This window comes from Mustela putorius, unplaced genomic scaffold (genome assembly GCF_011764305.1).
Source record: "Mustela putorius furo isolate JIRA1106 unplaced genomic scaffold, ASM1176430v1.1 tig00000129_pilon_pilon_pilon, whole genome shotgun sequence".
Classification (NCBI taxonomy): domain Eukaryota; kingdom Metazoa; phylum Chordata; class Mammalia; order Carnivora; family Mustelidae; genus Mustela; species Mustela putorius.
The window spans coordinates 38,551,720-38,563,805 of NW_025421290.1; the positions used below are offsets into that span (position 1 = coordinate 38,551,720).

At 39.7% G+C, this 12,086-nt stretch overlaps 1 protein-coding gene across 4 annotated transcripts in view; it reads right to left on the reverse strand.

The window, feature by feature from the left end:
* Positions 1–12,086, reverse strand: part of YLPM1 (YLP motif containing 1) — a 77,594-nt gene that overhangs the window by 45,365 nt on the left and 20,143 nt on the right. For 3 of the 4 annotated variants that reach the window (XR_006604395.1, XM_004739258.3, XM_045072297.1), the window contains exon 5: positions 434–2,554. The exons of the other annotated variant lie outside the window; for it this stretch is intronic. Coding sequence is in view for 2 of the 3 variants with exons in the window: in XM_004739258.3 (XP_004739315.2) it covers positions 434–2,554 (2,121 nt within the window). In the remaining variant the exon portion in view is untranslated. The remainder of the gene's footprint in view (positions 1–433; positions 2,555–12,086) is intronic. 4 annotated transcript variants of the gene reach the window in all.

A 12,086-nucleotide genomic window follows, 5' to 3' on the forward strand; every position in this document is an offset into this window, starting at 1 on the left:
CTTACAGCACTTTCCAAAGTTTTATCAAAGATTAGCGAATATGAAGTCTATAAGATCTAATACCAAAGAACAAAATGCCTCCTGGGAGGGGTGGGGGAAGGTATTACATATGAGCTCTGTAAAGTCCAGAGCACTGGACAGTTGAAGTTTGACACTTGAAACATGCACAAGTATACGATATGTCCGCAACACATCTATAAAAGCCAAGAGTGGCTACCAAATTTTCACATTTCAGGACATAAGCTTACAATTAACACAGTTCCTAAATACATATCCTAACCCTAAAACAGCACTGAACGGCCAGGTTACAAATTAAAATTACAAGATAAGAACTTGAAGCAAAATTATTCCATTCAAATATATCACATCACTTTAAAAGAGCAGTCTGCATGTGGTTTTGACTAAAAGAAATGATCTTAAGTAGTCAACTTACCGAAGCATTTTCAGTTCTTGTGCAGCTTTCAAAATGATTTCGTGCTGCCTCTGACTGAGAACCATTACCCCTCCAAGGCCTTGGTCAGAGTCTAAGTTTGTATCCGACCCCATCATTTCAGAAGAATGATGTGAGGAGGGCATATGTTCCGCCATGGGGGAATGTCTATCCACATCAGATGGGTACCATCTGTCTGACAACCGTTCTCTTTCCCAGTCCATTCTGTCAGGGATATAATCTCTCTTTTCCCGCCATGTATCTCCTCTTTCTGGATACTCTCGGATCCTCAACTCACCCCTATCACGAAAATCTCGATCATACCCATGGTCTCGATTTCTTTCTTCTCTCCATCTATCATCCCGATATCTATCCAAAGGTGGAAGAGGTGGGAGGGGTGGTAAAGGTGGAAGAGATGGAATATCCCGTTCACGAAACTGTGATTCTTGTTCATCCAGTGGTCTCCCATAATCTCTGTCCCACTCATTATCCAAATTTCTATCATACATATCCATGGGTCTTCCAATCCGATCCACATCCCTGTCCAAGTCCCTGTCCATTTCCCTGTTGTAGTCCTCATCCATATCCTGATCTCTCTCCCAATCATCCCACCAAGGGCCTCGTCTATCTCCATCATGAGACCGAGATGGTGGTGCTGAGAACCTGTCCTCTCTGTTATATGGATCTAGTGTTTCTTCTTGATAGTCATGTTCACATTCTCTCCAGTATCTTTCTCTATCCCAATCATCAAGTCTTTCTCGTTCCATTGGAGCATTTCTACCATCTAATGGGAACTCTTCGTGCCCTCTCTCTTCTCCATGGTTCCATGGAGCCCTAGGAGGCTCATCTCGGTGATATGGATACATTTTTTCCCCACCATCTCCTGGTTCTGGTCTAAATGGACCTCTGTCACGAACAAAATCTGGTCTTCCCAGTCCCCTTTCCCTACTGCCTGGCCCTCGAGGTGGTCCCCTCTCCCTACTCCCGGCTCTTCGTGGTGGTACTCTCTCCCTACTCCCAGCCCTTCGAGGTGGTCCTCTCTCCTGACTGCCAGCCCTTCGAGGTAGTCCCCTTTCTCGGCTGCCAGCTCTACCCCTGTCCTGGCTGCCTTGCAGACCACCTGGCACTTTCTCTCGACTGCCTCCTGGCCTCATCAACCCTCTGTCTCGGCTGCCTTCTCCTCTATTCATCTTCTCTCGACTGTCTTCTCTTCTACCCATCATCTTATCACGAAAGTCTTCTTGCTTGATCAACCCTGGGCCACGGCTGAGTGCCTGGCCTCGACCTCTATTTACTAGTCCTTTTTCCCGTGTGTCTTCCATCCTGCTTTGCCCAGGACCTCTGTAAGATGAGCTGCTGCCTCGATTGCCTTCTAACCTATTATCTCTGTTATCTGGCCGAGGCAGCCCCTTCTCTTGGCTGTTTTCTGAATGGGGCAGACCGATACCCAAAGGTTTAAAATCATTATCTGCAGTTAATGACGATGACGTTGTCACTGCTGCTCCTCCCTCCATCCCCCCTGGTTTTGAGGGAAAAGCAGATTGAGAAGGTAGAGGTTTATTTGCAAGGGATACAGGCTGAGTAACAGCTTGGGCTTTGTCCATTTGAGTCTCCATACTTTGAGAATTCTGGTCCCAATCAGAAGGCTCTATGGGCCCTTCCGAGACTTCGCTTTTAGGTGGCTCTTGTTGAGAGTCGCTTAGATTCTCATTTGACTGAGCCGCCTTGGTGTCCTTTACATCTGCAGCAATGGAAAATGTAGCTGACTGCATTTTAAAATTCTTCTGCTGGTTACTATTGGTGTCTGCTAATTGTTCTTTGTTTCCTGAAAGAGGTTCTGCTTGTGACTTAGGTTGCTGCTGATGCTGCTGTCCAAAAGCTGGCTTGGGGCCTTTCCACTGTGGTCCACTTTGTCGAGGACTGAGGGACGTATTGGGGGTAATATAAAACTGAGATGCTGGCCCCCGGGGAATCATTCCCCATTTGCTTTTAGTGCCCTCTGGTGGGTGACCTTCATATCTGGGTCTTGGCCCATCGGGGCGATTTCCTTCAAAACGAGGCCCTTTGGGTCTCGGTCCTTCACACCTTGACCCTAAATCCTCAAATCTTCGAGGACCATCAAATCTACAAGTAAAACAAAAGATATTACTCAAGACAGTAAAGCAGAAAAAAATATTCTCCATGTAAGAATATTTAAGGCAATCGTGCCTTAGAATCTGTTTACAAAAATGACTCTTTCAGTCATCATATAAATCCTGAGGCATCTACCTAGAGTCAGTATGCTAAAGTGGCAGTGCTCAGAAGGTCTCAGGACAGGCTTTGGAATTCACGTCAGTATTATTATAATTCACTTCAAAACATCTCCCGCAGCAAGTCACTGATACACTAAATTGTTAAAAAGCAAATATAAACATTGTGACTTAACAGATGAAAAAGTCCACTCACTTTTAATGGGAAAAAAATGCCACAGCTAATTCTGAGCATACTTTTAAAATTAAAATACAGCCAAAAACTAAATAGGAAACGCTTACTATTATAATCAGGGATGATTATAAATATTGTTGGAACTAATATCATCTGGACTGACAAAAATTCAAAAAGACAGTAGCCAGCTGTATTTTAGGAGTGCACCCTGACATTTTAAAGTCTGGACAGGGCCCTAAAAATCTGTTATGGACCTACTTGCTCATTCTGTAAATTTTTAGTGCACATCCCCTGCCAAGCACTATAGTACATCCAAGGGATATACAAATAAAATGTCATCTGTTGCCTTCAAAGGGTTTACAATTGAAGAGAAAGAGAATCTAAGTGTAAATAAGTGCCCAGAGGTACAATGACAGAAGTCTATCTGCATTTAACAAAGGCAACAGAGGAGGGGATGGTCATTTCTACCAGACTAAGGGGCTATGGGCTGCTATGCAATAAAGGCTTTATACAATAGATGATGCTGACATTAAGTCTGGAAAGACAAATTCTCTGAGGCCAGGCTAACAGAGTGTATTGGAAATAAGGGAAATGGGTGGCGAGGGCATCAAAGGTTAAGGAAGCACTGTGAGTAAAGGCAGAGAAACACACAGCAGCATGGCATGTCTGCAAACAGTTCAGCATGGCGGCAGCAAAGAGGAGCCAGAGTAGGTGACAGCCAGGAAAGGAGTGCAAAGGGAGGGAAGGAAGAGACAAGGTAAAGAGTAGGCAAGAATCAACCTCCAGGAGGCCTTTTATGCCTTGTGCAGAGACTGCTGGTGCTCCTCCAGTAGTCATTCCCCCTTTTCCTTCAGTAACTAAGTCTCTTTGTTTTTAGTTGGACACAAAGCTAACCAAACTAAAGACTGACTCTCCCAAATTCTCCTGCGGCTAGAACTTGTAGCCATGTTCTGGCCAATGGGCTGAGAGTGAAAAATGACTGGCGCATTCTTCTGGTTATACCTTCCTGGGTTATAAGAGGAAGGGCACATCTTCCTCTTCAATATTTCCTTTTTCATGCTGGCTCTGACATGGTGGGGAAGCATCTTGGACCATGCAGATAAGGAAAATACACAAAGGGATGAAAAGTAACAAATTAGAAGGAACCTGGACTCTTGACAATGGACAGCCGTCACATAAGTGCTGCGAAAGAATAAACCTCTAATTTATTAAAGCATGTGACTGTGGGTTTGTTACCATAGATGAATTAATTCAGCTGGGTAAGAAGCTGGGAATTACTTAATGAGACTTAGAGCCAACTACAGACGGTCGGATTTTTAAAGATTTATTTATTTATTTATTTGACAGAGAGAAATCACAAGTAGGCAGAGAGGCAGGCAGAGAGAGAGAGAGGAGGAAGCAGGCTCCCTGCTGAGCAGAGAGCCCGATGCGGGACTCGATCCCAGGACCCTGAGATCATGACCTGAGCCGAAGGCAGCGGCTTAACCACTGAGCCACCCAGGCGCCCCAGACGGTCGGATTTTTAAAAGATTGCCCTAGCAATCTTTTCTGCCCTAGTAGAAAAGTAGCAGATGGATAGGTGGGAAAAGTTTTTTGTAGATTGTTTCTACAATTTGGGTAAATGAAAGTGAAGCCTGTTCCATGGCAGTGACTGACATGAGGATGTAGAGGAGATAAAAGTGAGAGATGTGAAGGAAGGTAAAATGGATCGGATTTTCTAACAGGTGAGACTAAAATGATAACAAAAGAATTTAGGATGATTCCAAGGTTTCTGGCTTAGGCATCAACCGATGGTGATACCTTTCATGCTTTTAATGAGATAGAGTTTTTCTCTTATTTGCTTGGGAAATCAGTGAAAAATAAAAATTTCAGTTTCAGATAAAACATTTATCTCCTAACCCTATCAGGAATAGCCATCAGGTTTTGCTGGTCTAGAAGTCTTTTAGTATCAAAGGAAGGAATGCTCTCATCAGGGGACACAACAATAACTCCATTAAACTCAACTTGAGACTGCCACCTGGCTACTTTGGGTTCTGATCAAAGGCAAAGAAGGGACTTACTGTACTGGCTGGGGGTGACTTGGCCCTGAGCTGCAAGGAGAAACTGGGTTACTACTGCACTACTGAGGATAAGGGAGACTATGTCTGCAATGGAGAGCCTCTAGCACACCTCTTAGCACTTCCGTGTTCTGTGATTAAAGTCAATTAAAAATTACAGTAACTCGGGGCACCTGGGTGGCTCAGTGGGTTAAGCCGCTGCCTTCGGCTCAGGTCATGATCCCAGAATCCTGGGATCGAGTCCCGCATCGGGCTCTCTGCTCAGCAGGGAGCCTGCTTCCCTCTCTCTCTCTCTCTGCCTGCCTCTCTGTCTACTTGTAATCTCTGTCTGTCAAATAAACAAATAAAATCTTAAAAAAAAAATTACAGTAACTCAATTCAGATAGGCTTGTCAATAGCCCAGACCCTTCAGGAATGAAGGTCTGGGTCACTCCACCAGGCAAAAAAACAGGACCACCTGAGGTGCATGCTGAGAGCAAAGGGACTATAAAATGGGTAGTGGAAGAAGGAAGTTATAAATACCAACTATAGTTACATGACCAGTTGCAGAAAGAACTGTAATAGTTCTGAGTATTTCTTCCTTAATTTGGTATGTTTAAATATATACATATTATTAGTCAAATATTGTTGGTTGATTTTTCTTCCTTATCATCTAACATAAGATGTATAAATAATTGTTAATTTTATATTTCAAGAGTTTAAATTACAGAGTGTCAAAGAGAGAGTGTGAACCAGCTAGAAGAATGAAGATTTCTCCAAGGACAAAAAAGGGACTTTATATCCTCTTCTGGGAAATAGGTAAGAATCTTTCTTCAGTCGTCCAGGGATAAATATTTTATGTCAGATGCAAAAATCTCCCTTGTGACCCACCCAAATCAGAAACATATAAGGGAACTCTGGGAAGGGTACTACAGACTAGCCAAACTGACACCACACAGAGTTATCACAAGGAATTGTGATATACACGAATCCATTATAAACAGAAAGGAGACCAACAGCAGATGAGAATTTTGTTTTTACATTCTGGAAGACAAAGAGCAAACATGAATGGTAACATATGGAGCAAAGAGAAGCTGCAGTTTAGAATGATGGTAGTAGAAGGACATAAAATAAAAATGGGGCTGGTTTGATCACAGAACCCTAGAGAGTCAACATTCTCAGATACCATGAAGGACAGAAATAAGACTTGAGGGCTAAAATATGTAAATTAAAATCTATATTCAGAACCATCAACCAGACTTTCTTAAGGCTGAAAGTCCCTAAAGTTTGGAATCTGAGGGCCCTCTAACTTTAGCAGACAGTTCTTTGCCCTACCACCTAAAACAAAGCCTGAATTTACTGAGAGCAAGAATAGTTGATAAGCCCCCCATATGCACACAGAGTTTCCAATTAGCTTGTCTGTGTCCCCCATTCTTAAATATAAATGGATATTTATTTTAATATCTAGATATTTGAGGAATGTCTCTAAAACAAAAGGAAGAGACCAAAGGTGAACAAGGTCCTACATCTGGAGAAAACAGAGATAATGCAAAAAACACAAGAGAACTTAAAAAAAAAAACCAAAACCCAAATAATATCCTCAGAGAGATTCTTAAAGATACTGTAGCTATAAATCAATTTGCTGTATATAAAAAAGGATCAGAATCAAAAGAACTACAGAAATTTTTAAAAAAAATTATCCAAACAAAATGCAATAAAAGGGTTAGTAGTATCTCAAAGTACAACCAAATGAAAGAGAAAAGAGACAAAATCAATCTAGCAGGTCCAAAAGTCTACAAACAAGGAGTTCCAGAAAGAGAAAAACATAAAAGAAAAAAAAATTAATGAATAGCATAAAAATTTAAGAGTTAAGAGACTCTCATATCCAGACAGAAAGACCCTAGCTCACTAAATACTCAGTATAATTAGTAAAACAAAACAAACTATGAACTTTTAGAATACTGGGGAGGGGGGTAGTTTCTGGCAATAGGGAGAAGTCATCTAAAAAGGACAAGAATTTAAAAAAAGATTTTTAATTAAAAAAATAAAAAGGACAAGAATCACAACAGTATAGCATCTACACTAAGTGACAGAAGAAAACAGAATGATGTTCCTAAAACCTTGAGGAATAATTACGTTCAACTTCAATACTTAAATGGTATTAAACAGTTTGGTACTGGCATAAAAACAGACACACACAGATCAATGGAACAGAAGAGAGAGGCCCAAAATAAACCTGCACATATATGGTCAATTACTTTATGACAGAGGAGCCACGAATATACAATGGAGAAAGGACAGTCTCTTCAATAAATCATCCTGGGAAAATCATCGAACAGCCACATACAAGAGAACGCAACTATGGTGCTATATTACACTATACACAAAAACTAACTCAAAATGGATTAAAGACTTGAAAGTAAGACCCCAAACCAAAGAACTCCTAGAAAAAAACAAAAAGTAAGCTCCTTGGCGTAGGTCCTGGCAATGATTTTTTGAATCTGACATCAAAAGCAAAAAGCAAAAATAAACAAGTGGGACCACAATAAACTACAAAGCTTCTGTACAGCAAAGAAAACCATCAATGAGGGCACCTGGGTGGCTCACTCAGATAAGCATCTATGGCCTTCAGCTCAGGTCATGATCCCAGGGTCTTGGGATTGAGCCCCACATCGAGCTCCCTGCTCAGTGCAAAGCTTACATTCTCCCTCTCCCACTCCCCCTGCTTGTGTTCCCTCTCTTGCTGTCTCTTTTTCTGTCAAACAGATTTTTTAAAAAACCTTAAGAAACAGACAAACAAAATGAATACCATCAACAAAAAACAGAAAGGCAACCCATTGATTGGGAGAAAATACTTGCAAATATTATATCTGATAAGGGGCTAACATCCAAAATAAAGAACTCATACAACTCTGGCAAAAATACAAACAATCTGATTAAAAAATGGGCAGAAGATCTGAACTGATATTCTTCCAAAGAAGGTATACAGATGGCCAGTAGGTACATGAAAAGATAATCTACATCTTTTGTATGCATCTTTCCTGCATTAAGGAAGTGCAAATCAAAACCACAATGAGAGGGGCACCTGGGTGGCTCAGTGGGTTAAGCCTCTGCCTTCGGCTCAGGTCATGATCCCAGGGTCCTGGGATAGAGCCCCACATCAGGTTCTCTTCTCAGCGGGGAGCCTGCTTCCCCCCTCTCTCTCTGCCTGCCTCTCTACTTGTGATCTCCGTCAAATAAATAAATTAAAACAAAAACAAAAACAAAACCACAATGAGATATTACCCTACACCTGTTAGAATGGCTCTTTTCAAAAAGACTAGAAATAACAAGTGTTGGCAAGGATATGGAAAAAAAAAGAACTCCTGTACACGGTTAGTGGGAATGCAAATGGTGCTGCCACAAGGAAATCAGTATGAAGGTTCCTCGAAAAATCAAAAGTAAAACTACCATATGATACATCAATTCCACTTCTGGGTATCTGTATGTGAAGAAAACAAAAAACTAACTTGAAAAGATACATGCATCCTCATGTTCACTGCAGCATTATTCACAATAGCGAAAATATGGAAACCACCTCAGCGTCCATCGATGGAAGAATGGATAAAGAAAGTGAATACTGAACTGAATATTACTCAGCCATGAAAAAGAATGAAATCTTGCCATTTGTGACAGTATGGATAAACCCCGAGGGCATTATGCTAAGTGAAGTAAGTCAGACAAATACTGTATGAGCTCTCTTACATGTGGAATGTAAAAATAAATAAATCAGTAGAAAAAAACCAAGCTCCTAGATATAGAGAACAGGCTCGTGGTTGCCAGAGGCAGATGTGGGGTAAGGGGGAAATGGGTGAACTAATTTTTTGTTTAACTACATCAAAAAATTTTAAATGCTCAACTTCAAATTCTATATCCAAATGATTAATCAAGTGTGAGGTTAGAATAAAAGTATTAACACACACACAAGACTCAGAAAATGTACCTACCTCCAACACAATCTCTCAGTAAGCAACTTGGGCATGCACTCTGGGGAAAAAGAGGCACTAAACCACAAACAGGAAGCCATGAGATTCAGTAGAGAGTGAATCCAATCCAGGAGGATAGTCCAGGGAAATGCTGAAGTAACAGCCATACGGCAGATCTTTTGAGCAACCAACCACCCAACCCGCCCAGGTGAAAAGCAAGATGATGAATAAATTTGGGAGAGCGATCTCCTCAGAAAAAAAAGAGCTGGTGCTTTTGAGACTAGGGTTGGAGAATTATTTTAAATATTTTTCAAGAAGACAATTGGAAATTCTAGAAAAGTCATTACACTAAAGAAAATATAATTATAACACAACTAGGGTTGGAGAATTATTTTAAATATTTTTCAAGAAGACAATTGGAAATTCTAGAAAAGTCATTACACTAAAGAAAATATAATTATAACACACTGCTTACCTCTAGCAAACCTGGTTTACTTATCTAACAGCAGTGATATAAATGTATTAGACAGATGGGGTTGGAGTAGTGTAAGAATTAAATCCTTATCAGACCTGGAAGCAAATATATAACATCTAAAATGTTTAAGTCAAGAAAGCCGGAGCATATTATTTAGTGACAGGAAGGTAATTACCAGAAGAAACAGCTAAAGAATTAAAAGATGTCATTAGAATCTAGGCTGGCTGCTTTGCCTGATTTTTCCAAACTGTAGGTGTGTACCACTTGGATAAAAATGTAAAATGAATTTAAGTGGCACAAAGAGATTACCCCTAACCATGAGGAAGAAGGACTTACTCTGAGGCTAGAAGAAGAAAGATGAGGATAATAAGATAAGGTAAACAGAAGGGCAGGAAGTGAGTTTCACTGGGCCTGAAAGCCTTGATTTTCTCTAGGAGGCAAGAAGCTAAAATAAAGATACAAAGCAAAATAAAAATGTTTGTGGAAACAAAGAAAGCAGCACTAGTGCAGATGGTCTCTGCAAAGTGGTGAAGGCTTGGCATCGTTACTGTCGGGCAAAGGAAAAGGAGCTGACCAGAGACTTGTCAAAGGATACACCGCAACGCTTAGGATGGAGGTCACTTACTTACTTATTTACCTATTTATGATACTGTTTCACGGATTGTGATGGTTTAGTTCCTTTTCTTGAAGTTACATTTATTAATTCAAAGTGCCTGGAAAAACACCTGAGATCATTAAAATTGTGTAAAGCCATCAGCTTTGTATTCAATTCAATAATCACTAGTTCACTTAAGTGTTAAGTAAGACTATCCTCCACAAGGTACAAGAGTAAGAACCCTTGTGCATTTGTTTCCCAGTTTTATCAACAAATCTGAATACAAATGAACTGCCTTCCTACCCAAACTGTGAACGCCTACAGAATTTTGTCCATAACAGAGACATTCCGGCATAAGTAAGACTGATTGAACATCTGTCAGGACCTGTCAGCTCTAGAAATAAATAAACAGATACATAACTCGAGTTCACAGTCCACGGGATGAGTGAGGCAAGTAAACCAACAATTAGAACACAATTTGATCAAATGGGACATGTTGGCCTTGTTCACTGAGGGATCCCCATGGTCTGACTCACTGAAGGATCTCAACACATAATTAGAGCTCCCTGCCCCTAGGGCAGGAAAAATAGGAAGTAGTAAAGCAAAACTGACAGGAAAGGGATTCCAGACAAAGAGAAGAGCAAGTGTCAAAGCCAGAGGAAAGAAAAAACAAAGCCAGAGGCACTAAAGGATGTGCAGATAAGGAAGAACAGAACACAGTGGCAAGGCTGTAAAAGTTAAGGAATTCATTACTACAAGCGTCATGCCCGCACATACAGTATGCAGTTTCCTTAAAGGGGAGGGCGCTTTGCTTTCAGATTAAATTGCTGATCAACAGCGAAGGGTCATCATTTTATTTTTATTTGGGGAGTAAGAAAATGTTAAAGCAACTGAAATATACTTTCAACACTACACGTAAATGGCAATTATTTATCAGCACTGCACTTTCAAATTTTTAAAGCTTGAGGATGTAACAAAATGTAAGACTATCAAAACCTTTTGTATTTATAAAAGTAAAGAATTCTTAAGCCTTTAGAAGAAATATATTAAGAGATATTCAATTTAAAAGTATGCACAAAAATGTCATGTTTACATCAATACAATGAAATGCTATGACCTTTTTAACATATAAAAACATTTGAAATAAAGTACAAACATAGTATATATTCACTGAATACAATCACATCAAAACACATGCATTGCCCATTGATTAGATGAAAAGAAAAACAAATATTTGGTATTTAAATATTCAGAAAATTTTTGTACAGTTAGGCATTCCATAAACTTCTAAAAAATAAAAACCCCCAAACTAGGTATGAAACCATTAGAGGTATTTATAAAACTTATAAAAGATTTGACATAAAAAAATAGACTCCAAATGTTGGTATAAAAACTTAAGAGGTATGCAGAAATACATATACCCTTAAATAAGATAACACCTTATTGTCACAACAGTTACAAAAACATACTGAAATCAGCTGACCATGGGAATTACAAAATACTCAATTCTGGAACCAAATTCCTGTCCTTTTAATTTTCATGTGAGATAATTTTTCAGTTATTTTCTAATATGTACAACCAAGATCCTAAAATCAAAATTCCCCCCAAGAGTAATCTCTAAAAACACGAACAACCATAACAAATGAAAGCAAAGAGTAAAATTATAGTGTTTATAATCCCTTACTAATCCTAATAAGACAGGTACAGAAGAGGTCCACAATTCCAACCTGAAAACCAATCAAAAAGTATGTGTGACAGATCAGAAGCCGAGATATTACAAAGATGGCAAGTCTTGTGCAAAATGGTCAAGAGATTCTATGCAATTTTCATCAAAATTCCAGCAGGTTTCTGAAAACTGACAAGCTGATTCTAAGCATTATGTGGGAAAGAGAGAGGACCAAGAATAGACAAGTCAATCTAGACTGGAGGTCAGTAAACTAAGGCCCATGGGGCAAATACAGTTAAGAATGATTTTTTTTTTACATTTTTAAAGGTGAAAAATAAAAGGAAGAAAGAAAAATATTTGACAGAAACCAAACATGGTCTACAAAGCCTAAAAATATTTACCATCTGGCCCCTCACAGAGAAAGTTTGCCAACCTCTGATCTAGAGACACAGAATTGGAGGACTTATACTAAGAGATATCATGATTTATTAACAA